At 40.1% G+C, this 27710-nt stretch overlaps 1 protein-coding gene across 1 annotated transcript; it reads right to left on the minus strand.

Annotated features, from left to right (window-relative positions):
• Nucleotides 1-442: 442 nt before the first annotated feature.
• On the minus strand, nucleotides 443-26646 carry emilin1a (elastin microfibril interfacer 1a). Its single transcript, XM_063902165.1, has 12 exons — nucleotides 26323-26646; nucleotides 12561-12677; nucleotides 10163-10359; nucleotides 9420-9519; nucleotides 8759-8867; nucleotides 8500-8676; nucleotides 5847-7124; nucleotides 3752-4166; nucleotides 3339-3464; nucleotides 3081-3098; nucleotides 2844-2978; nucleotides 443-2074 (listed from the first exon to the last, which is right to left on the minus strand). The coding sequence occupies exons 1-12, from the start codon at nucleotides 26439-26441 to the stop codon at nucleotides 1755-1757; spliced, it is 3111 nt and encodes a 1036-aa protein (XP_063758235.1). The 5' UTR covers nucleotides 26442-26646; the 3' UTR covers nucleotides 443-1754.
• Between the last annotated feature and the right edge of the window lie 1064 nt (nucleotides 26647-27710).

The following is a 27710-nucleotide window of genomic DNA, read 5'->3' on the forward strand; positions in this document are numbered from 1 at the left end:
ACAGCTATTAGGCAGAGAGGTTAATAGAGGGACCTGCAATTCCCATTGATAAGTAATGAATGCACAAACAATGGAAGACAGGTGATACTCCTTGAAATATTACCTTCAAGGGACTTCTTAAAAGGTTCTTCAGCAACAGCAAATTCAAAATAAGCTGAACACAAGGTGTCACTGCAGTGCAACGTAAGGACACACTTTTCAATCAATCCCCTTGAAGTCTTGAGCTAAAAATAACCTACTGAAGTCAAGAGAAAGCGATGAGAGAGGTTTAAGCAGGAGCCAGAAATATAAAGTCAACCCAGCTGTGTGTACTTATGAAAGCCAAAAAAGTGCCAAATTAAATAAGTGTGAAGTGGGCTAAACAGTGACTAAAACCTGGCACATCCTTATTCATTTAATGAAGGAACACAAAGAAGATAAAAGTGAGACTGCTGACATCAGCTGTGTAAAACAGGGTGTCTGTATTTGAGGCACACTTGTGGCAAAAACATACAAAACATACACAATACCTTGCAAGGTGAAGTGGTAACTCATAAAATATGATACGGGCTGAAAATTATGTACATTCCTTCGAGGTTATACAATGCATAGAACCATAAAAATAACATTCCCACACTGAATAAGGACAATGTGTTATCCACCGTAAGGTAAGTCTAATCTAATCCAATCTGCTTTAAATTCCATTCAAAAATATCTACAAACTTGATTTTTCCTTCTGGAGACATTTTAATTAAACTTCTAAAGGAAAGAAGAGTGTGTATTCATGGAAGACATGGGATTTGTTGCATAGAGACAAGGGTTCAGCTTCAATGTTTGTTATTCTTAGCTTTACACAAGAATTCCACTGTAAAATAGAATGATAGATGCAGCCTCTTAACTTCAACCACTTGATCCTCCACCGGGTTAAGATGGCCCTTATTAGGACAGAGGGACAAAGAAAAAGACATTCTTTCCCCTGACCACCTTCTTCCTCCCTTATCTGGGCATAGCTGATGTCCTAAAATGGGCTTATTCTTTTGCTGATGAATGATTTATAAAATCCTGTGGTTTTCTCGGATGAACTGTCACTGACTTCATTTGTGCACTTCCTTCTAAAGAATAGTGGTTTGGACTGTGTCACCTCCGCCTACATCATGTTTTCCAAGACAATTGGCTTTCGGAGTTGTGTTTCTGGGAATTTGCTTGTGGTCAAAGTGAAACTGTGAGCATGGAGTAAAAGGAACTATATTATAAACAGGAACAAATGGTGTGCAATAACCTCTGAACATTTGATATGCTGCGGGCAGATTACACACAAAAACAGAAAGACGTCCACATCTTTAATATTTTTTCATTTTACCCCAATGACCTCTCATTGGCACGAGAAAGACCTGAAAGTTATCTTGATGGAATCGGGGAAGAATTCAAGTTTAAAGAACAGCATGAAATATGTAATTATAATATAACTCTTCAGTGGCCTTTTTCTAAAGAAAAACCTACCATAGAATAAAAAACACAATGGCTCTTTGCACAAATAGTTTTCTTTAAAGCTGTGAGTCACACAAAAATGATTGTGGTTGGAAAGAAGTTTTTGTTGTCCTTCTTTCTTAGCATGTAAGGTCAAATTATAAAGTACTTTTTCCTTGCTGAATTCATTCAGTCCAGCTATCTCAGTCTCTTGGACTGTTCAGGAAGTGGCTCTTTTTGAGTCCAACTATAATGCTCTCATGTTGCAAGTTTCACCCAGAGGCTGATTATAATGTGACTTCTTCCAATCAGATGGTTTCGTACAACAGCATCCCACTGAAGATGGTCAACGGTTCTGAAGAGAACGCCAGTTTGCCCGTGACCAGGTCGACGCAGACGGTGTCCCCGACCTCCATGGGCAGGATGATGTTGAAGACAGCCAGAGCTCCAGGGATGTGTTGGGCCTCCGCCATGGGCTTCTCCAGGCCTTCAGGCTGATATCCGGCTGAGTCCACACGGGCCACGCCAGTGTCGGACTTGGACAACACGGCCTCGATCTTCATGTTCTTGTGGCCCGTGAGGATGCCGCTGAAGAAGTACTTCCCACTCACCGGAGCTGTGAAATAACCTGGAGGATGGAAGCAGATAACATGGAATCTAAAGGTGGTGCATTTGCTGTCATGTACAATTATTTATTGAGTCATTTTCATGAACTTTGAAGGTCAATTTCAGGGGTGTAGTGCTGAGGGAGCACAACGGAATGCTGCTCCGGCACTTTTTCTGATGAAAAATAATATTTGCTGTTTGGATAAGGGGTGTGCAGAAAGAGAAACAGAAAGAGATGATCTGGTATTCACTGCCTTTGTCTAAGTTTAAAGTAGTATTAAGGTTCTTGGACAACAAGCCTCTATGTTATTGTTTTATATTATATATAGGCACAACTCCGACTAACACTACATTACTAAACTGTACATTTGAACATGAGATCCAATTATGCAAAATGTGATTGGTTGGTGCCTTTATTTGCTGTGTGGAAGCTCAGAAAATCAACTTCACACTTAATGTTTGCATTCTGAGTGAAAGTATTGTGTAACAAAAAACAAAACTGTTCAGAAAAAAGACTTTCTTGAGTAAATTCATCGCTCGAAAACACCTACTACCTACTTGGCAATGAATGAATAGTATACTATAACATATTTATAGGAAGAATACGTTGTTACTTGCTACCTGCCAAAGCTAAGCTAGCTTCATTGTCAAATGAAAATGGTGCATTCTTTTTGTAACTGGAGTGAACTGAGTTTTAGTTAACAACAACTTTTACTTTAGGTAATCTTTTTAAATTGGAGTACTGATTTTGGTAGGCACCTCTTAAAAATTCAAGTCAAACTAGAACTCACCTGTCCTGGGATTGTAAGCGTCATTTTCATTGACAAAGATCTCGTTGAACACAATGGTTCCTGCGCTTCGCATGGGTCGAGTCAGTGCGGCAGAGAAAGAAAGGCGTGGCACGTGGGCATCAGACCCTGCAGGACCTAAAATTGGTGGAGACACGAAGCGAGTGGAATTAGGTATGAAATAAAGATCACACAGTAAAAAAGTGCTTTCATCTGCTGTTTAGTAAGGTCAACACATACCTTGTTCACCTCTGAGACCTGAGGAGTAAGATGAAAGATAAAAACAGTGAGTTCATCATCCAAAAAAATCATTCTTGCTGTTTCTTGCATTCTCTATAACCCTAACCCTAACTCTTTTTTTTTTTTAGAGTTGGGGTTAGCGTAGCTTAGATATAGAGATATTGTAGAGACAAAGATTTTAGATAAAGCTTGTAAATGTTATTCAATTAAACAAAATGTAACCAAATTACAAAAAAAAACTAAGAGTGTTTCCTTGACCTGGGGGTCCAGCTTGTCCCTGCTTGCCTTCTTTTCCCGGAGGTCCTACCCTCCCTTGGGATCCTATAAGACCCTGAATTCCACGCTCGCCTTTCTCTCCACGGGGGCCCGGTAGACCAGGTGGACCTGTGGGAGAACAATGTTTAATGAGACATGCCGTGCTTTTAGCAGTTTCTTTTAGTATAATATGTCAAAAAAAGCGAAGACATTGCAATGCCTGAGGATGTGCCTTTCACCCTCGTGTTTACTAAAACTCCTCTTTCAGAAAGATTGCAGACTTTTTAAGTAAATGCTTCTCAAGATGACAGCTTGAATTCTTTCTTTGGTCTTTTTTTCCCAGCCCTAGCCTCCCTTTTTTGATTATCTCTTCTCCAAAAGTCAAATTCCATGCCCTTGGTCCCCTTGCGACTCACCCATGAAGTCTTTTTCTATGAAGCTGTGGAACTCCTTGGCCAAGTCCACCACTGATGAGTTCAGTCTGTTAATGTCTGAGTGGACATTCACCAGCTGGACGTTCTGGATATTGTCGATATGATCTCCTTGAGATTTTACGGTGACGTTGAGTCCATTAACACAGCTCCACAGCCCAGACACATGTCGGTTCAGGCCCTCCTTGATCCTCACCAGGCTGTCTGAAAAAGAGTCAAAGCGTCCGCACACTCCCTCCAGCTTCGAGAGTCTTCTGTCCAGGCCGTCACTGGACCGCCGGCACTCCCCCACCTCCGTCACATAGTTGCTCCTAATTATTTGGATCTCTTTGCCCATGTTGTCGAATTGAATCTTTGAGTCGTTCACGTGCTCTGTCATCTCCTTCTGAAAATCGTCCAGCTTGAGGATAATGCAGATACGTGTTAATGTGTGTACTTTGGATCTTTTTTTTTTATAAATCTTTTTTTTTGTATCTTTGTTCTGATTTCTTTTCCTAAAGTATCTTATGCACACAAAAATATCTAAGTCTATTTTTCCAGCCATGTCTGTCAAGAAGACTTAACTGAATACGTGTAATACGCTCAAATATTTTCCTAACTATAACAACATTTTGTGAAAACATTGTTGCCAAGATAACCATTGTTTGACATAGCCTTGTTTTTAAAATCAATAAAAAGGTTTTACTTTAATATGTACATTCATTTAATAAATAGACACATTCTGAGATAATATACGCATTACCATCAACATTATCATAATGCATGGTAGCGTGTTCTTTTTTGTTTGATTCTGAGGGAGCTAGTGTTACATGTAGTACAGTGCTTCCCAACCTGGAGCTCGGGATCCCAATGGGGTAACATGATAAATCTGAGGGGTCATGTTCAACAAGTAATGTGGCGGTCAATATATTATGCTAGAAAGCATAATTATAATGTTCACTAATTATTTTTAGACACAATAGCGATTTGGTTTGAGGCACAGCAGCCGGTCTTCCACAACTTTGGTCCCAAGTGAAACTATCTGATGTATTGCTTTTTAACTTATTATATATTTTGAATAATTACCAAAACATCAAACCACTAATGAAATTCCAACCAGCCTCAGCTATAATACTTTTTTAAGCATCTAAAATAAGCACATACCTGCTAACCATACATACATTAGGATTATAATTTTGAGCATGTTAGCATTACGCTCAAAGCACCGCTGTGCAGCCTTGCAGGGCTAACAGCATGTCTACACACAAGTAAGGTTTTTACACCCCAGAGGCATGACAAATAGACAACACAAATATACAAAATACTTGCCTTTGATTGTGATGTATCTAGCACTGATATTTCAAGTTAAAAACAGTAGGAGTGGATCTGTTATGTTCTGCCTTTATCAACGTTTAAAGTAATTATTATTTTAGTATCTTGCTTTGCACTACAGAGCCTCTGTGTTGCTATTTTATAATCCGTGATACAGGCACAAGTCAACCGTTCTGCATAATGTGATTGGTTGATTTATATGGAAAATATAATGCAGAAGCTTTAACTGCAATGAAATTAAATGTTTTTTCTGCAACATAATATGGTCGTTCTTGTTGACCAGAGTGTGTTTCACCTTTGCAAAAATTTTCTCAAGCATTGGAATCAGATACTCAGACAGCATTCCTATGTCCTGCATGCACCGTAGGAAGGGGAGCAACATCTGAATGGCTCATAGAATGGTTTCTGACCTTTTGGCAGCACACAAAGAACAAAAAAACTGACTGTGTTGTCTTATATTACAGTTTGTGGGTGGACCCACATTTAAGTGCACAAAAACGAAATGTCATTTTTAAGGCCCTACAAAAAAATATGCTTAATAAAAAAGCTATTATTATTTTTACTCTTGACTACAACAGGCTCTTTAAAAATCTATTTAAATTGTGGTTCAACTAATTTGCAATACAACATAGGACACTGGTCATGATGAAACATTGCTTTTCTTTGAAGGCCAACTCTATAACTATATACTATAGAAATATATTACAACAGTATACATGTTAGCTGCATAGCCACATACGGTATCTGCATCATCACCACATCATCTTACCTCAGAGAAGATGCTGTCCCTGGAGTTGGTCAGATCAGTCAGCGTGTTCCCATGTGTCTGTACAGTCCTTCCCAGGCCCTTCAGACTGTCATTGATGGAGTTAAATGTGACCATGACCTCAGCCAGCTCTCCTTGGATGGACTTCAGATCCCCTCCTAATTTTCCGTTGTGGACACCATGGCCGTCCAGGCGCTTCTTCAGATCGTTGATGTTGACCTTACACTGTCCTGTACACTCCTCCACTTCATCTCTGAGTCGTCCCACGTCCTCCTGAAGGTTGGAGCACACTTGAGAGCAGACAGTTTGTTCTGAGTCCAACTTTTTCCGCAGATCAGTTAGATCTGACTGGCACTTGCTAAGGCCAAACTCGGTGGAGTTGGCTAGCCTGCGCAAGTCTACGTCTATACTGCTGCAAACAGAACAATCCTCTAAATCGTTTCCCAAAGTTTCAACCTCAGTGACAATCCGGTTGAAATTCTCACCGCTCTCCCCTGTCACAGCTATTATCTTTTTGACATCATTTGTTAAGTTGATCACTCTGTCAATTATTGAGTCCCCTGTCACGGACATGTCATTTAACTTGGTGTTAAACTTCTTGATGTCCTCTTGGTTAGCAACAACTGTCCACTGTAATGTTTTCACAGTTTCATCTGTGTTACTGTGTTTTCCATTTGGCCCGCATGTCTCATTACACATGTTTGTAGTCGATGTTAACTTTCTGTCCAGGAAGGTTGTGATGTTCTCAAGCTGGCTTAAACGCCGACTGTGGTCAGTGACTGTATCTCCGAGAACAGACACGTCCAGCTCAATCTTACCAATCTTGAAGCTGTGGTCATCCAGCCGACTGAGGACCATGTTGCGCAGCTGCGTGACGTCCCTCTGGACATTGTCCTTCACGTTGTTCCCGGTGTTAGTACACCTCTGCTCTGTCTTCCTCACTGTGTTATTCACCCTCTTTTCCAGTTCTCTCAGTTTGCCATTCAACCTGTCTTCGGTCACTCTTCCCTTTCCTCCACCTGTCCCAGGTAGCTCCTTATCCAGCCTCGCTTTGATTGTGTCACACTTGTTAGCTGTGGAGGTGACACGGACATCAAGACCCGTCAGCCTCTTCTCAAGCTCTGTGACGGTGTTGCAGCAGGCCTGGAAGCGCTGGGTCTCACTGCGGGAGATGTCCAGGCTCTGCCTCAGGTGTAGATCCATGGAGCTGATCAGCTTCTCTAGACCTTGGATTCGTTCCCTGTCCTCCTGCTGCTGGCGCCTCAGGTCTTCTACACCAGCCTGGAGGGAACGAATAATAGGAAGAATTCATTTACCATTAGTTTTAGTTGGATGTTTTTATTAAGGTGAAGGGCTATGGTCCTTTTGTAAGTTATTTGTAACTTGCTATCTTTGTGTTTTCAAATCGTGCAGCTGAGCCTCACGCTGAGTAAGGAGCCCACCTACAGTTTGTACCAACATTCGGCAGATCTAAATCAGGTAAGAAATTAACATCTTGTTTAGCTTCTTCAATTTCAACTACAAGGTCTCTCGGAGAGCTCATACCTCTGCATTATGTCACAAGGTTTTGGAAATTCAAAGACAACTTCTGCATTCTGATCCAATAGGAAATGAATGAGTTTGTCCGTGGCGAATGCTACACCCTTCCACCAAGTTTCATAAAAATTGGACCTGTAATGTTTGTGTAATCCTGTTAACTGACAAACAAACCAAAAAACAAATCATGAACTACTTGCAAGGTAGGAAAAAATTGGAACTTGCACTCAATGCTGAGGCCGACAAAGTCAGGGCGTCTTTTTTAAGTTACTGTTTTAACCATTTCCGTTAAAAGGTCAAAAAGCTCATTTATAATGTTGTTCTGCTCCTGATTCTTGCCAATAGGCTTAGAAAAATCTTTATTTTTGTTATGATTTTACCTATGTACTGTACTTTTTCAGCTGCACAACGCACACAGGACTACAGTAAAAGTACAATTAATTCAAAGTTATTTTAATTAAATAAATATATGTATCGTAGAGAAATATAATAAGAAAGTATAACCCTGACCTGACATGGTAGGAAGAATGGGAAAGGCTTTTCTCAGCCTCTCTTGAACTATTCCAACATTGCAGATTAAGTGCAGCTTTCAGCCCTTAGCACTGACAAAATTAAAAAGATGAAAAACAACTGTAAACAACGGGGGGTTGGGGTACTGTGGTAGGTAGCAGAGAGGGGCCTTTTATGTGCTTCAGCCCAGGGGTCCAGGGCTGTGCTTGAACGTAAGGCAAGTGAAACCTCAAATTAGACAGAAAGTGTTTGTTTATCTTGAATCCTAGCCCGGTTATTATTTCAAAACCACTTTTAAAATTCGTCTTTCACTGCTTGACCATTTTTTGTTATTGCAGGACTGTTTTCATGTTTTATTTTTTGTTGGTTCACCAGTTTACGAGGGAATGTCATTTTCTCATTTTACTGCCTGCCTGCCTGAATGTGGCTGCTATTTATTTTTTTTTTTTACTGCTTTAGGCAGCCGAAATCACTTGCAGAAGCCCACAGAGAATAAAGTGCATGAACATTTCACAGCTACCCAAACTACAACTAGAAATCATGTCTATGGCTATAATAAAGTAGAGTAATGTTTGTGCCTGATATCTTATTTTTACATATTAAGCTTCACCTGGCAGGAAGAGCAGGACAGAGACACCCTTCTCTCCAGCTCCGTCAGTATCTCCTCCTTCAGAGTGTTAAGCTGCTTTCCCCCGTGTTCTCCTCCTCCTTTGGCTGCTCCGTCGAGTTCATTACCCCCTCCATTCACCAGGTGGTTGTTGATGTTGAGCAGGGTCTGGTCATGGACCTGAGCAAGCAAATGTTCCAAATGAATTAATACATAAAGACTGTAAAAAAGTTAAAATAGAAAAGCAGTAGATGCTGTTTACCTGTGTCCTGTTGTAAAGATGGTCCAGTTTGGTCTGGATGCTGTTGATGGTTTCCTTCATATGTGGCTGAGCAGAGTCAGAAGGCACAATTGCCCCGTTCAGACCAGGCCTATAGAGAAGAAAAATTCAAATGTCTTCAGGCTAACATGTGTCTGACTATATGTGACATGAATTAAAGAACCATTGCCACATTGCTGAATTGAAAAATGTCACTTACACAGGAACATGAGACGACAAAGTTATATGAAGTCTAAATTTAGCCGTGCACAGTTTAAGTCAATGACTTTGTGTTTATATAGCAGCCTATTAAGTTCTTGTTAACTATTTATACCTCCCTACTCTTCTCACAACTCTGTATATACTGTATATATATATTAATAAACAAAGTATCCTCTCCTCACTCAACTAAACTGCTGAAATAAATGACTATAAACATGAAAGGATATACAGTGTACTATACAGTATGTTCCCCATGTGAGTGTTTTGCAGAGAGCTTTACACCATGCAAATCAATTGCAACTTAGTTTTAACCAACCAAAGTTTCACTGTGTAAAGTCAGCCTAGTTTCCTGACTGTTAATATAATTTTGGCTTGCTTGTGACTACACTCGCCAATAAAATAAAACAAGAAACATGGTGTATTGGAAAACTCATCCACATACAGTCTCTGGTTTATGCCGTTGAGGGTGGTATGCATGTTGTGGAGGTCTTTGGACAGACCACGGATTGTTTCCTCCAGCTGTCTGATCTTCTCACTGTCACCTGGAGACAAAGAATAACAGCCAATTTGAAAGACAAAATGTGCCATCTTTAAATACTTGCAGAAAGTGTGGGTCCTTTAACATGCATAGAGCTTTTAGAGGTGCTTCGAATCTTACTTCTGAATCTGCCTGCTTATACATTTCCTGGTAAACACTAAACCGTTTTGGTCATTTCAAATGAGCTTTTTTATGTTTCTGTCCTTGCTGTCAACACTGGAACACATTCAGAAGTAAGGAGGGTCTCTGGGCTCTAAAAATAGCCTTTTCATAAGGTTTCTCTTATAGCAACTTAAATCTAAATCAGGGTCTATAAAGCTTCCACTATTTTGTAGATATCCTATTAGTTTTGATGATAAATGTAGTTATTGAAACAGTAGATTCCTCCGTGCGTGGTACATTGACCGAGAAAGCTAAGTGCCAATGATAACCCTAAACCTTAACCTAACCCTAATGCTGTGTCCACAGTGCCTACATGCCCCAGGATGCACTGGTCTCTTTCCACTGCATTACTTTGGCTGTATACAGTATATATTTTGAGTTTTTCTTTGCAAATCACATTTCTGAAAAGTAAGTATTCATGCTTAAGACTGACAAAATACATCCTGAGGACATAAATATTTCTAGACAGTTCTTCCACTCCTTACCTTCTCCTCTTTGTCCGCCGCCTGTATTGTGGCCTGTCTGCGTGACACGGGGTCTCCCTGCATTCACTTGGGTTTCCGTGGTTCCCTTTGGACCATCACTGCAGTCTTCCCCAGAGTAACCATGGCAACACTTCCATTCCATTTCGGTAACCATCTTGTAAGCTACCTTATACCTTGGCCTCCTATATGTCCGGTACCTGAGAATAATATGGAAATTTCAGGTACAAAATCTCATCTGGACTCACAAACACTTTTTTCCAGACTGGAATATCTCAAAACTATTGGAACTAATGAAGTGAACCTTCGTTGGGTCATTAATTAATCTATTCAGTGCTAATTAGGTGACATTAGTGAGGTAGCACGCTAAAGAAGCATGACACTACACATACTTTACATTAACCTGTTAGCATCATCATTGTTTAGAATACTGATGTTAGCATTAGGCTAATAGCCCCACTGTTTCTAAGTACAGCCTCACAGAGCTGCTACCAAGGCTGAAACTCTCATACATAAACTAACACTTGTTTATTGTGTGTCTTTGGACCTTAGACTAATCTGGAGCCTGAGCTGGGACATGACATTAATACCAATGTTGTACACTGTTGATATTAATGTGCACTGAGTATTTTGATGTCTGGGAAATAGCTCTTAATCATCTCCTGATGATTGATGGGATTTAGAGTACTTTGTAAACTTCAGAATGTTATTCTTGTCCTTTTTTCCACAAGAAATCAACTGCATTTAGCCAGTACTAAATCTTTATTTCTTGCTCAAAGACGAAGCAGCTGAAAAATATACAAGTATTATTTGGATAGCTTTAATTATTAATATATCACTTTACAGGGTAGTTATGTTAGTAAGGATGCAATAAATAGACCAGTATGGTCCGGAAGTCTCACTAAAGATTTATGGCAACATTAAAAAGCCTGGATTTTGAAAGTTTAGCAGGTTGTTCTTTTTTATGCAAACCCACAAATGTCACTGTAGGTATCACAGAGCATTTTCTGCGCCATAGTAAACTTTTCATATTCCAGCTCCTTAATCTTAGAGCGTGAGAAAAAGGGATCCGTCTTACTCTCAGAGGAAAAAGAAAAACGGGGCCTGGAGAGGTGGCAGGGGGAGTAGTTGGAAAAGTAAGAAACGAGGCATAAAAAGAAAGAAAGATGGAGTAAAAAGAAGAGATTGTTTTTACAGGGTAGGAGACTAGACTGTGGTGCCTGGAACTCCTGTTGGTTTCATTCTTAGCATAGCCCAGGTTTAAGCTGAGGCCCCTGGCAGGCATGGGGATCAGGCAGCCGTGCCAGGGTCAGACAACATGTTGAAACTTCAAAAGAGGGAAAACATCAGAAGTGCTTGATTAATGCAGGCTTGCATAACATCAACATATGGAAAAATCCTTCCATCATATCTACAATAAATGTGCTCCCAATGTCTGCACCAGGCATACAGAAGCTCCACAACAATAATGTGTGAGACTGAGAGCAGTACGTCAGTATTGAGATTAACCGGACAAACACTGAGCTTTTAGTATATCCCCTTTCACACACTTGCACTGCGACCCAGAAATTATCTAAACATCACATGGAAGAACTGAACAGAATGTCAATTCAAATCACCTCCATTGTTCTTGTCCTATGACAAGTGTATAATGTCCTATTAAGCCCATATGTGAAAACAGTTGCTCATGGTCTGGTGCATCCAGGTGAGCAAGTGAGCATTTTGCTGATGTTTCCATATGGCTAGAATAAAAAGACAGAAGAAAATAAACATATTCAGGTAAAGAAGAAGGATCATTTACCAGAAAGCGCCAACAGAAATAATTGGCAAGGCTATGAAATTCGCAACTTTTACGCCGATGGAGAAATTATGAGTCAAATTCAAGGAATACCAAGAGACTCAGTTGTTTATGGCGAACTTACAGACTGGCTAAATGACAGTGGAACATCCGCTTTATATCTGGCTTCATGAACATCCACAAAGGCACTACTCCTCGCCTAAAGCAGACTGTTTCCAGTAAGTGAGAAAGCGTCTGACACGGAAATTCTTCTGTTGATTGCTTTATGTGTGAAAGGGAAACTCCAGACAATGTGTGGATCTGACACTGCCTGACATTATCTGGAGTTAATATGGGAAAAGAGCTGGAGTCTCTGTCTACACCTACAGCCACAACCAAACACCTTCCTGAAAAGACTCTCCTGAGAAAATGAAGAGTTTTGTGAATTCAGTGTCCATAGACATGAAATTAGGAGAAGATGGATAGATAGAGGATACAGAATTCGGAACAAAATATCAGGAAGTAGGAGGAGAAAGATTGAATACAGATTAGATTCCAGGAACAGAGCTGAGGAAGATTCAGGGAAGATGTGAAGTGCAATGGATTGAGGTTCTATATACTTACGCAACTCGAGGACATTGGCCCCAGGTACAGCGTTGATAGTCTGGTTTGATGTACGTCTCAACCCCATCCTCCATCACACAGCTGACGGTGCGTGTCACCACATAAGCACACCAGTTCCTAGGAAAGTAGGCAAAAGGAAATAACAAATGAATAACTGTGCGATTACTGGCAGTTTACTGTAAGTTCAGAGTTAGGCGTAGACTCAAACATAGCAGCCCTTTTTAAACACACTCAGTATACATTCTGCTGCTGCTCTTTGTTTCCGGGCAAAAAAAAGGGAAAGATTTGCAAAAATAATGATCAAAAATCTGGTCATTTGTTTGACATCACTGTGAGTTTCTAGATCAATATCTCAAACACCGGACTGATTATTATTCTGTACAACTTTCAAGACAAATGGTCCACTGGTGCAGATGTCAGATCAGTTCAGGATAACTGCAAGAGTTCAACAATGGCTGCCATTGTATGCCTCCCCAACTTCACATCAACAAACCCACAAAAAGACACACACCCTGCATGTCCATGTGAAAAACTATTGGTAACATTCATTCCACAAAGCTGGAAAACCATAACATGGAGCTAAAAGTGGCTGTGTAGTAAGCAAAAGAAGTGTTTTAACACATCCAGCTGACAGAGAGAAATTATAGCATTTATTTGGAATCCTGTTTTCTACACTTTAGCAAATGTAAGTGGAATATTCACTCCCTTTCATGTACTTTTTCCCTCTCCACCAACTCCTGAGGGAAATATGAAGCTTAGAGTTGCCAAATGCTCCACTATATCCACCAGTTACCAGCTTTGTCTGTCCTGTGACGTACAATGGGTTTTTATGGAAAAACCCTTGCCTTCTATGCCTGAAATAGCAGTGGGTTAATCACTACAATGTGCAACTCTTTACAGTATATTGCAGTTGAGTCATTGTTAATAAAAAAAGACATTGATCGTAGTAGTTTAAGATGAAGTCATGTTTAAATTCAATCCTGTTCATGCCTGTTGCCCAAAAACACATTTTAAAACATCCCCTGTGGAGTGGATACTGTCAAGATTCAACAAACATCCTCGTAAACAAGTCAAACCCAAAGGGACAGAATTACGAGAAAACACACACAGTCCCACACTTTCCACCCCCGTGCCTCAATTTGTCCCTCTGCCTTTGACCTCCCTTGACCTCTCTTGATAGCAACAGCAGATAGATTTAAGACACAGACGTCCTTCAGTCGTTTTCTATCATCATTTTCCCAGAATTCCCATCCACTGCTATTTCCCCGGTGGTTATTATGTCCAATTAGTGTCACTCTCAGAATCATCTGAGGCAGGGCCATGAAGGATTTACAGATAAAAGTTGGAGCGTACAAGGAGTTCCTTTTATGCTGGAATGTCAATCAGCAGCTTTTCTAACTCGGCCTGTCTTCAAGACTGTCTTTCTTTTTTGTCTTAACATCTGTCAGTCTTTCTTTCTGGCTCTATGTCTCCCTTTGTGTAACTCATTTTCCTTTTTTTGGCCGTCCTTCTCACTCTTTCCCTCTCATAAAATTACTATCCCTCTACCTGTGTCTTTTCTTGTGGATCTCTGTTCATCATCTCATTCTTTCTCAACCCCTTCAACTCATTTTTTTTCTCCTTCTCGCCCTCTGTGTGACTACACCTCTCCCCTGATCCCCAGAGACTGTGATCCTCCCCTTCATTCCACAGCTTTTCTGACTGGCAGAAAGAGTTTATCATGTTCTGATCCTCCCATGTAGCTAATGACCTCTTGTTCCTGTTGCTACTGTACGTGGGAAAGTTAACAGGATAAGTTAACCGACTCTACTGTATAGGGTTTTTGCTACAATCACAAGGAACATTCAAATGGTAGGTTGTCATGGAACCACATGGCTTCACTTTGTAAGGTTGACCTCAACACACCACAAGCACCGCTGGTGAACACTGACTGTCGCCTAGTGTGGAGCTGCAATAGCACAGAACATAACAATATAATCTGCTTCATTGTGTTGAATGTACAAAAACCACCTCATCCAAACCAAGATGTTGTTTTCTTTTGAATAGACCTAATCCACTGGAATGTCTCTTCAAAGCCTAGATGCTTATGTTGATATCAATTATGGGCTCAAGTACTTTATATTGGAAAATCAGATTACAAAGGATAATTAAATTGAGTATAATACACAAACAAGCAGCAGCATTTAGTGAGATGATTTTTCAATTTTTTCACAATATTTCCCGCCTACACAGGCTCTGTGTTTTAACCTACAACTGCACTTACTCATAGTTGTAGTTTAACTATAAGGATTTGGTTTAAAAGTGTTTGGTAATGTATTGTCATTTCTTCTGCAACCTGAATACAATGCGGGCAAATTTGGTTTGATACGTACTACACTTGTAAATGTCCCAGTCAATTCTGTCGGGTTGTTGGTGGAATATCAGAGTTATGAGGGCTTTGTTGTTCAAGTACAAGAATTTAAGACGCAACAAATCAACAAAAATGTTCCATTTAAAAACAAGATAAATCAATATCCATATGTCCATTTAAGTAAGTAAGAAATAGTGATTCATTTTCATTATTTGGGTGAACTGACTCTTTAACATTAAGAAACAGTAAGAATTGTATCAACAGCTTGTCTATTTGATAAATGTGAAAAGTCAGCCAGCCTTACACTCAAGTCAAGTTTATTTGTTTAGCCTACTACTACAAACAATAACTTGGTCCAAAATGGGATTTAAAAGCCTATACCATAATGGTTTGCAATTTGATTCTCTCAATGTCTTTGTAAGACAGTAATGTGTTATGGTTGAGCCACCGCTTTATAAAACATAGTTTTTTCACTGAAAGTTTACTGATTTTGTATTTTCATGTTGCTTTGAGCTGATCATAAATCAAATTAAATGTTCATGGGGATTCAGTTCAGCCTGGATTAAACATAAAGTGGAGCATAAGGGAATGTCATTTGGCTAAAACCAGAGTTTTGGAACTCTTTTTCCAAAGATCTGCGGTTCTTCACAGTGATCCATATGGTATTGAATTGTATTACTCTGTTCTGTGGTTTGTTACGTTGTAGTTAATGATTCTATCAGAGCTTGGAGTGCTGATGACTCAGAGCAAAACTCTGCCATCCTACATCTGAAAACTGCTAGCGTCTGCTCTAACAAACACGGCTGTCTTTCCCCTCACAGAGATTGTAATTTCATTAAAGCATGGGTTATCTATGGTTTGTAATACTGCACTATGTATGTTGGATGCAAAGTATCTCCATCGGGAGTTGGGCCAATACAGACAGAAGGGAGAGACAACATACGACAGTGGTGATAATTCAAAACTGCTCTGTCTCTCCCCCCGTAGTTCCACTGTGTTGTTTTTGTCACTGTGATTCAGCGGGCCCTTCTGCCAATCTATTATCCCGTCTTACAAACTCACAGGGTCACAGACAGCAAAGATAAAGCATAAAGTTGGCAGCAATCACACCCTATCTGCGCTGATGGAGAACAGGCACTGCGTTTTACATAAATAAGCCTAACTATCTCTCTTTTTTCACTACTGAGCAGACACAGATGTGGAAACATACACACACATATGCACACAGACTAGCGCTGGGCAAGAATGCATCAACACATCTTTTTGAACTATTTTCTATCTGCTCATTAACCCTTACTTTTGCAAGCTGTTACCATAAGGTATGACTCTACACTGGTGAAGTTGCTCAAAACAGAGGAAGGGGAACAACCAATGAATGTCTTAAAAAAGGCTGTTAATGAGGGACTCAAGTCAAGGCAGCTGCAGCAACAGCACAGAATGAACAAGTGAGGGCCAATTGAATCGGAGTCGGTCAAGAGAAACAGCAGGATAATGGGGCATTCATGAGCAACTCAGACGGTCCAATTTCAAGAGTTTTGGAAGTTGTTCTTTTCAGGGAGACGCTAAAAATACAATTGTGTTTTATTATATTGCTTGCAAAGTTTAAAGACGAAGACCCTTTATTAATCCCCAAGGTAATATTTACTGGTCTCTGTCATAAATACCCAGTATAATACACACATGCATCGGACCTTTACATTAGGTCTGAATACACACAGGCACACACCACATGCATTTTTGTTATGGAGAGGTGCCAAGCACTTTTATAGTTTTTCCATTATAGTATTTGTGTGGGATTTTAACAATTAACCATCACCGATGACGCAATGTTGACCAAATAATGTTATTGGGTAACAGTAAAAACAAAGGAAAAAAGAGGCTTGTAACTAAAAGGAGAATAGCTAGTCTATTAAAGGTCAGCCCACCTCAAGTGAGCCTGAGCCACAGGTGTTGCTAACTTCAAGGCTTAACCTCCTCTTTATACATTTATTTGTTAATCAGCTTGCAATACACAGACGGAAACCGAACAGAGCAAAGCTACATAGGGCAGACACACAGCTGACAAGTTCTTAGTTGAATGCGGTGGAAGCTTATCGTTACTGCTAAAGTGGCTGCATGTCTTCAAGACAATGTACGCAACAGGATGGCAGCTTAAAGTATCCAAATCAGGTGTACTGGAGAATCAGTAGGGTTAGGGTTAGTTACATTTCTGTAACATCGTATTGTTTGAACATAACCTACCAACACGGTATGCTGAATCAATGTGTGAATTTGGTCATGTCTGATGGAGAACAGGCACTGAGTTTTACATAAATAAACCTTACTATTAAATTAAGAATAATGTTAGCTGACCCCATAGTTTGCTAAAAAACTATGAAACCCTTAAGAGTCAAAAAGTGGGATTCCTTTATGTTTTGACTCAAAGGAAACAATTATGTGAAAAGAGTCGGTTGGCACATCACTAATGCAGACACACAACTCCCTCCGTCTCTGCAGCTTCCTAGCACCCACACATCGCCCTCACTGATGGTTGATTTTCCGTCGTTCCATCATGGTCTTCTAACTCCAGAACATAAGAGGAGCCTTTATATTTGTCAGAGGATGACTAAGTGTTAGTGTAACAGAAGTGAAAGTGTTGGTGTGTGTGGGTGCATGTGTTTATGTCTGTAGGCGTACGCCCTTCACAAAACAGCATACAGTGAATTTGTTAATGTCTGCCTGCATGCAAGTTTAATCGTGTGGGTGACAAATTCAAAACAACATTAAGGCTCCAAACCCATTGGCCTTTCCCTCTTTCTCTCTCTGTCCCTCTAACCGGCGTGAAGTTAAGCATTCCAAACAGTAATCCTATAAGGTCCCATTAATCCAAATGGCTGCGGAGAAATCGCTCAGATGAAAGTCCACTAACTGGACTTGGCATCTCTTCCAGAAGTGTAAAACACAATTACAAGAACACACAAGTCATTTAACAGACACACTGGCACTTCATGCACTCACAGGGGACCTAAGGACACTCACACAAGCAGTAAGACAAACACAATGAAACAAACATAAAAAGTGTGTGATGCTAACTTCACTGTTACTTTGCAAACTACTGCCAATGACATTGACATTAAACAGCCTATTATTGTGTGTGTGTGTGTGTGTGTGTGTGTGTGTGTGTGTGTGTGTGTGTGTGTGTGTGTGTGTGTGTGTGTGTGTGTGTGTGTGTGTGTGTGTGTGTGTGTGTGTGTGTGTGTGACTGTGTGTGACTATGTGTGTGTGTGTGTGTGTGTGTGTGTGTGTGTTTTTGTGTGTGTGTGTGTGTGTGTGTGTGTGTGTGTGTGTGTGTGTGTGTGTGTGTGTGTGTGTGTGTGTGACTATGTGTGTGTGACTATGTGCGTGACTATGTGTGTGACTATGTGTGTCCCTTCAATGGCATATTCAGCTGCTAATCGCCCTGTTTCCTTTCCTATCAGCACCACAGAACAAACAACTGCACACAAACAGTCCTTTCCCTGCATACTTTTGAATGTTTGTTGCAACAATATGTTGTAGATTTGTTTTATCAGACAGCAGCAGATGAATAAACAATGTTGAACTACAGTGTATGGCTTTCTGTAGATTTAGAACTTTAAAAAAAATGTTTTTAAACCTCAATAACTCAAGCATGTGGCACTGCTCATGATTCCCTCAAAATACGTTTTTCTGTGTACTTTTACTGGTGTATTTAACTGAAAAGAATGACATGCACCAAATATATTTAACTTCAACACATGATGCTTGTTTTGTTTTGGAATAAAAGAGATCAAACATCAACCAACGAAAAAAAAAATGTAATAATGATGAAAGTCCAAATATCGAATTGAGCAAATTATAACTTCAATTTTCAAGGTTCATCCTGTACCAGAATACATTAGAACAATAAAGGACAGCTAACAAAGTTACAGTATTATTTGGGTGTGCAGGAATACTTCTTCAAATGTTATACTGCCGAAGTAACATTCTGAGCAGAAATCCTTAATAGCAAAGCCAGTATGGAAACAAGTTTTAATATATTAATATGTGGCATTGCCCCAACAGACTGAATAGATATGCAAAAAAAACAACATATACTCAAAAAGTCATATACTAGCTGATTTGTTAAAGAGGCAAATTCACTAACCAGCTAGTCCTCAACATATTCTGTGTTGGTAAACCAACATGTTTTTCTTTAGTCTAACATCATGTTTCACTTTTACAAGTGGAGGGACTTCAAAGAGGAGGTCGGTAAGTAAGTGGTTTGGAAAATCCACATCTGAGGGGTGAGAGTGTTAAACGATCAGCAGTAATGTGTTTGGCATTACTGTATGCTGGTGTATGTAAAAACTAGCGCCCAGCATGTGATACAGAAAGAAAACATTCTTACTTTTTGAAAATATCCCACAGTGAACTTTTAAACCTGTATCGACTGATTTGTGAAAAGGAGCTGAAAACACAATGTGAAGGTGTTATTATTTAAATTGATATGGTTCATTTACTCAATCAGCCGAGAACCACCTCCTGAGGTAACTAGCTAGCTTTTTAGCTGTAAATGTTTCACTTTCACCAGCTGTTCAATAACTTTGTCAGTGCCATTTGGTGCTGAGCAAGTGGTGCACAATGGGTTTTTAGAGCCACAATGCTGCTCCGTCTGGAAACAGCATGAACGTTTTGAAGTGCAGTGAAAGTAAACCAAAGTAGTAAAGTCAAAATGGTAAAGTCACGGGCCATAAAACCAAAACAATGAGCTGAAAGGCGCTAAAATCGAGGCTAGTGAAGTGATAAGTCTGAGTGTCATAACGAGAGACCACTTTATTACATAATAGACCATGTGCTCCCATCGTTGACAATAAATATGGTAGATTTAAGGTGAAATAAATGGCGAAAATGTTGTTAGCACAGACACATGATGAAACATGCACACACAAAACTGATAACCAAACAGTATTCTGAAAGTGACACGCACGCAAAGTAGGTTAAGCATATCAGGAGCTAAATGTGTCTTCACACATTCATAGTGCATGACAAGACGGACACATAAACACGCACAGGAAACAAGCCTGAAAACTATTACATGCATGTTAACACAAATACACTTTATTCTTTTTCTGTAGACAAAAACACACAAACAGTGCTTTCATTAGTTGTCTGCCAGGCACCTAGCAGCGAAACGTCCATTGTAAACGTCTTATTGTTATTTATTGAGCCAGAACTCAGCATGAGTGGAACTCTTACACCTGTCTAAGCATCACTTTATTTCCCAATAAATTTCATCGCCATATAAAAAATGCAGACAGACACTTCACAGCTAAAGCAGGAAGCTGCGGTCTGACAAGTCAACCCACACATACCAGGTTCATTTTATTCAAAAGCATCTCTGCATGAGCCCTGCAGAGGAGCATTGTGGGTGGAAGGGGAATAATCATTGACAAAAGTGACATGGAGAGTAAGTGGGAGGAAAAAGGAATGTAAGAAATAAAAAGGGGAGCTTAGGTTTACTACTTAAACAAAGAAATCACTTGGTGGCGCCTATTGTTGAAGGATCTTTCATTTAGCTTCAAGGGAAGGCTTCGACAGTGTCCTGAATGAGTGGATGGAAAGAGGCGGGTCACACTGTTTGAACTGTGGCCCAAAGGTCAAGCACCCCTCCAACGTCCTTGTAAAGGTATACCCCTGTACACACACCGCAAAGCACACAGGCTGTCACACACGACAACATACACACTCGAGTGCACTCACTCACGCTTGAGTGATCGGGCGCCGACAGAACAGCAGATGTACTCATTCCTCCAGTCCCTCTGCTCTGTCTAAAATGTAAGTTTTACTCCAAAAACACACGCCATTTTCCCTTTGGACTCGTTCCAGCATCTAGGGACACGGTGACTGTGTAAACTTCTCACTGATTGTTTAGCCTGGCGGTCACAAAGATATACAGAGAATGTCCATGATACTGCCATTTGCTTTAGCATTATTGCTCAGATACGTCAACGCTCTGAGGGCTGCAGAGTTTTTTCTGTGGTTCACTATAAACTTAACCATTTATGGAGGCATGTGCATTCGAGACATAAGTCTTCTCAAAGCCTTGATATTGCACTTGCCCAAAATAACACAGAGGATTTATGCAGGTGAAGTTGTATTAGCTGCTCTGCATTAACTCTGCAAAAACAGTCAGTTCAGTGCCTTGTTATTACATATAGTCTTTAAGCTGAGAGGAGGTTTATAGTTTAAACAGTTATTGTGTGGTTGGATGGGGTGAAGATCTCTAGGTTCATCTTAACAAGGTAAAGAAAGCCTACTCCAATGAAATGTGTGCTGGAAACTATGGTCATTAAATTACAATGGATGCGAATGGAAAGGATCCCCTTTCCCACATTCACATTACCATTTATAATGAGATTTCTTTACTGCCCTAATTAGCAGAAACTCATACAGATGGAGTGAATTTGGATCCTTTCCAAGCTTCGGTCAAGAAGAGGACAATCCGGTTACTGCCTAATGGCATGGAGACATTCTGTCGCATTTTGGAGAGCTCTCCCATTTGTAGTGACCAATTTTATTTTACCGTATAGGCCTAAGTGTTCATCGTTGAAATGGTATACAGCTTTTCCCACAATTGCATCTTAAGAGTAATATTTAAAACTGGGGTAGAATAGCTTGCTCAAGGGCAATTATCAAAGGAAGCTTAATAATTACTGACAATTATTCTCTCTGCGTGCCCAGATTGCTTTACCATATGGCATTCTCAAGGGATAGCCGATCACCATTAGAGTACAAGAATTACTGATGCTTAATGTATTCCAGGAGTTATTTTCTTATGACCTCCTGCATCTCACAAAATTCCTTTCAACAACTGAAGAGGCATGAACTCAGTGCCATTAGTCGTATTGTATGTAGAGAGATCAATAGCAAAAGTCAGTAAAAATAGTAGAAGTGAAGAACAGTGAGAGACGTACGATGAGGGCTTCATAAGGGCCCTGGTCTACTGCTGTAACTACCAAATCAGACACTCTTATCCCTTTCTCTTTTTGGATTGATATTGCTTGTGTTCTCAAATATTGGAGCCAAAGGGCAACAGAAGAAGAAAGAAACTCTTGTTATTGAACTCTGAATGACTTAAACCTGATGTTGATGAAACCTGAATGCACGCTAGTACAAAAGTACTTGAAAAACAAAGACCTCCGTGAAAGCCATAGTACTTTCACGTAATCCTTAGATGGCTTTTATTTCCAAAGTTATGAAATTGTTCTACAAAACAAGTAGAGCAACATTGATGATGCATGGAAAATGTGATGTATTTTGTTGCTTGGAGCCTTTAAACAACACTTTGATATACGTTTTAGCTGTCATACAACCTCTAGTCCTTTACAGAAGGTTCTGAAAGGAAAGATTTTGGTTGCCTGTCATTGTTACTGGTTCTAAAAAAGTATCATGGTGATGGCCTAAATACAACATCGCGCCAGCAAAAATGTCAAATGCAAGGCTGCGAACTGGTAGTCCAAAGGGGGACGACAGGCCAGCTTTGTCCACCTCTTATAAAAAAAGTCTATGTGTAAAATGTATCGTTCATGGAACCAAGCCATAGCCCAAAGTTTGTCTCATTGGTTCTCCTGTTTTTTTGTTACAACCCACGAAGCAGAGCGCCATAAAAACATGGGTAGATGACAGAAATATGATGATGATACTCTCCAATAGTCTACTGTATTGGCCTCCACTGGTTCCGGCATATCGTGCTGTGAAGGAATCTGGCCCTTCCTACATCCAGGACATGCCCTTCGCTCTGCATACGCCAATCGGCTTGCTCCCTCACTGTGAGTTGCCCCTAAACTAAAGCAAGCCTATTTTCTATCCTGGTTCCAAAATGGTGGAAAGAGCTCTCCATTGTTATCAGAACAGCAGGATTTCCATACCCACCTGTTGCACTTGTACTTTGGGCATTAAAACCCAACACATGCTTCAAAAGGAAAAACAATTCAAGAGTTTAGCCAATTCAAACTAATGCACCATCACTTACAATGACTTGGCTAAATGTGTCAGCTAAATGTAATGTATTGTTCTCTAAACTGTACATTGCAGTTTAGAGGACAATACATTACCCCCCATCCAGCCCTCAAACACATCGCTCCTTCCCTCTTCCTCTGTCAGTGTCTGGAGCTGGAGTGTACTGCTGACATTTTGGCAGAAGATGTGTTGCAGAGCTCAGGGTCCCTGAGCTCCACATAAGACCCCTGCTGGATCTATTCAGATCATTCAACATTCTTTATCACATATGGAATACTTCACACATCTGTCAAAACAGATCAATGGGGTTCAAACAGATGTCAGAGGGGCAAACCGCATCGCCACGGGCCAGTGCATTCTTCCCCCCGATGCGTCACTTTGTGTGTGTGTGGTTTGTATGAGTGTGTGTACGTCACAGGCCCGCCATGCTGACTCCTTCATAGGCTACTGGTTTTAGCTAGGGGAAAGGCATTTAAGGACCCAAACCATGTCTTCTCTACTGTCACTCGGTCTTTTCTCCTGTCGCGATGCTCCTCCCCGCCTTTTCTCCCCCTTTCATCCTCTCCTGTCACGCCTGCACGGGTTCTCTCTCTTCTCCCGTTTCTTTGACTCTCTTTTCTCTTTTCTTGCCTGTTGTTTATCTTAACATGTTTCTATCTACTGAAGTCTTTTACGGCCAGGCATAAGGGGCAAGAATGATTGAAGGAAGATTTATTTTTCCCATTTTGTGAGTAAATTTGAAATGCAAAGAAAAAAGTTAAGTATATGTGTTTGATTTATTGTCATTAATTCAACAGTATTCTTTACATTACAACTTAACCCTTTCAATATGGTACATTAGTTGTCAAAATGGTATTATAACTTTTTTTGCTATCCAAACTTCATTTTAAACTTTTTAACTTGTGTTTTTTCTCAATTAGCTGGCATTCATAGTCTTCCATAAATATCTGACCTTCTCTCAGACAGATATGTTATTTTTCCCTCTATTCACCCATCATTCTCTTGACCTTTTATCACTTTTTTTCCATTAACTCCATCAATTATTATTCTATTCTATTATTATGGTCTCCTTTTCTGAATCTTTTGCTTTGTGATATGCCTTGTGCCCTATTTTTACTTTATTCTTTTCAACCTTTCCAATAAATTGTCAACATTGTATTTAGATTTTATTCTCAACATTTCAACTTCATTCTCAACATTTCAACTTCATTCTCAACATGTTGAATTCATTCTTAGCACTTTCAACTTCATTCTCAAATCCAAAACAACACAAAATATTCCCTTCTGTCATTTTTTTCTCTTAAGCCTGACACTAATAGTCTTCCGTACCTATCTATTCTCACTCAGATAATTTGTGGTTTTTTGTCATGTTTTTATCATTTATTTCCACTTCCTAAATCAATTAGTTCTTACATTTTGTATCTTTTGCCATGGGTCTTACTGTTATTTTGCCCCACTTTCCATAATCCACAGTAGCTAACAGTTTAGCTTCATCATACACATAAGAGGCCAGCCACCCATGTTTCATCACTCTGTTAGCCACTACAGCAGCAGTATACTTTGCTATGATGTGGAGAAAAACCTGATAGAAGCTCATATTGCTCAACTCCCAGAAGCCCGACTTGCCTTGCATACATACATACATACATACACGCACACACACACACACACACACACACACACACACACACACACACACACACACACACACACACACACACACACACACACACACACACACACACACACACACACACACACGCACGCACGCACGCACGCACTAAGTACAAACACATGCAGGCATGCAGGCAGACACATACCACATGTGAGAGATGGACTCTGTCATTCACTTATTCAACCTTTTATTAATTTACACACACCTACATTTTCGGCCATTTAATTTGCCAAAACTACCGTGTTCATTCAATCATGAAAACAAAAGCAAGTGTCAAACACACACACACACACACACACACACACACAGTCCACAGAGGTGAGGGGGTTGTGCACATATGGGGCCCTCAGGCAGAAGCTCAATTACATGCTAATAACACATTATGGGGCAGCAACAGCACCATAAAAACATACATCTGTTGGCACACGGACAGTATTCACAGCTTAATGTGCAGGGACCCCAACTGTCATCAATGATTTACAAGAGACTATCAATCAACTATCCCTAAGAACCTAATGATTTTCTTACTGTCCCATTAACAAGTGCAAAATGGGCATTTTGGGAGTCCTACATCTGAATTCCGAATTCGAAGATATACATTTTCTGGATTCATTCAGTCAACATCTTAGTTTCCCCTCAATTTGTCACTCCCTGTGGAGCCCATTCACCCTCACTTGACTGCAACATGCTGTTTGCCAACATGATGAATTCCCCTCCAACAAGAAGCTGGGGGCGTTTCGAGAAACTCTGGGCCCCCCTGAAAACGTTCCACTTGGGGCCCTGAAACAGTAAACATCTATAATCCCTATAAACCCTGTCCAGCTCTGGGGGCCCCCTTGCATCATCACACAACCCCAACCCACCCATCACCTCCCATTCAAGGAGGCCCCCCTGAAGTGTAAGAGGCCTAATCACTGATAAGATGTTTCCTCTGAAAATAAAAATGTACAGCATGTGCACTTCTGCCAGGGACCATATTTTCACACTACGGTCTCAGAAAGTGACATTCCCAAAGGAAACGTTCCTTAATACTGAGATCATTTTGTGACATTTTGCCCTTTAGTGGAGTGTGTTGTTTGTGCAGGCTTTCTATGGCAACCAGTTCCTTTATTTAGAGACATATTTGAAACGGGGAGACATCGGACACAATTAATGTTCCTGTTATCATTCTTTTAGTTTTTTGGCACTAATAGTCTTCCGTACATATCTTACCTTCTCTTAATCGGATACGTTATATTTTTCTCGCCGTATATTATTTTTTGCTACCTGAATCAATTCAGCATTCATTTTATTAAACGTAATTTAATATATTTGATTTTAGTGAGATTATTTCAAATGTGTTTTGGCTTATAATAAATCACATAGGGTGTCAATTTAATATTATCTATATCATCAATCATTTTTTCAGTTGTTTTCCTTACATTCTCTCAGATAAAACTGAAATATTCTATTTAAAAATAACAATAATAAAAAGAAAATCACACATCCTCACATTTGTCAATCTGCAATATAACATTTTATTTTTTGTTAGCAAGGTGGAAGCCCCTAAGGACCCCCAAAGGTCCCCGTGTTTCACTATGGGAACCAACCACAGTTAAGGGGAACCTCACCGAGATGATAACCTTAAACAAACAAGCTTCCAATGAACGTTTTGAATTGCAGCCTTCTCTTTTTTTTCTAGTGCAAACACAACTGACCACAAACATTCACACGTGTGGTTCCCTTCATGCTGATCCTACCTGTGTCTGCTGGCCGCTCTCTGTCCTGTCTGAACGCTGGACTCTGAATATCCAAGACCCCAACTAACCCGGGCCAACGTGAAGGCGAGCAGGTAAACTAGAATCGTCTCCATCCTCATGGTCCAAACGCAGCGAAATGTCAATAAATTCCAACGTTTATCCTGAAAAAGTCTCACGGTTGCTGCGTAGTATCTTCAGTGACGCGCCGTGCGTAAATGAAGATGGAGAGCCATGAATTTAAAACTCCCGCAAAGAGTCCAGGCAAGTGCATTTCACATGGTAAACTGTCTGCGGCTGAGGAGAGCAGTCTGACTGCTCTGCAGAGAGGGGAGCAACAACAAGAAAGTTTCCTGTCAGAGCTCCAAGAGCAGTCATGCCCGCTCTCTCTCCATCCCCCGCCCCCCTCCCAACCCCGCTCTCACCCAGTGTACGTATTTGAATCTTTCTCCCTCCCTCTATTTCAGTTCCATTCAGCAGCTTCACTGGCACAGTAAGGTAATTTGCCAAAGACATTTTGCAACAAGTCGCAAGGAAACAAGGAGACGTAAGAGGACTTTACAGTACCCAACACTTCACTTCTGAAAAAGGTGGGGCTCTTGATGAAAAGAGTCCATCATGGGAACACACACGTTTTTCCAGTTGTTATGGAATTGTAGACATAGTTATGTTAATGTTTCTGAGCAATTTATTGTATTCTGGCACTGTATACTAGCAGATTTAGACACGTAGGAGGCAGTAAACTGTCACAAAAATGTTCTTGTAGCCATCCCTGTGTCATTTAGTATGTTAAGAATACTAAAACTCCACTGTAAATATCTTAATTTTCCTTAATTTAGATTTGTATCGAACATTCTAACTTCTTGTGTGTGTATAAATATATACATATGTTTTTGTATTTACCTTTCCCGGGATAAATAAAATAATTGAATACTAAACATCGAGCACTTTAACAAAATCACGCCAAATATAATATTTCTTATTCCCTTATATGTCAATTTGGAGGCTTTAAACACATCAACCTTGGGTAACTTGAATGAGATAATAGAAGAAGAATGGAGCCATAGTCAGTGAAGTGGCTCAGTTATGTCCGTTCCAGATCAATATTTGTCTGATGTCAGCAAACATTAGCACACAAAAGTTACCGGTCATACCACACACAGTAAAGCTGTAGAAGGATCACCACTGAGTGTATGAAATTGAGTATTGCAATGTATGTCAAAATAAAAAAAGAAAGTAAAATGGATGAAATGACACTGTCAATCCAAACTCAAGCTAAATCAACATTTGAATTGTCCAATATATGAACAACATTTACAAAAACAAATCCCAACCGCTGGACAAACTCCATATGCTGGTGAAGATCATGTAGGACAAAAAGCTCCAGAATA

The sequence above is a fragment of the Eleginops maclovinus genome, chromosome 15 (genome assembly GCF_036324505.1).
Source record: "Eleginops maclovinus isolate JMC-PN-2008 ecotype Puerto Natales chromosome 15, JC_Emac_rtc_rv5, whole genome shotgun sequence".
NCBI lineage: Eukaryota > Metazoa > Chordata > Actinopteri > Perciformes > Eleginopidae > Eleginops > Eleginops maclovinus.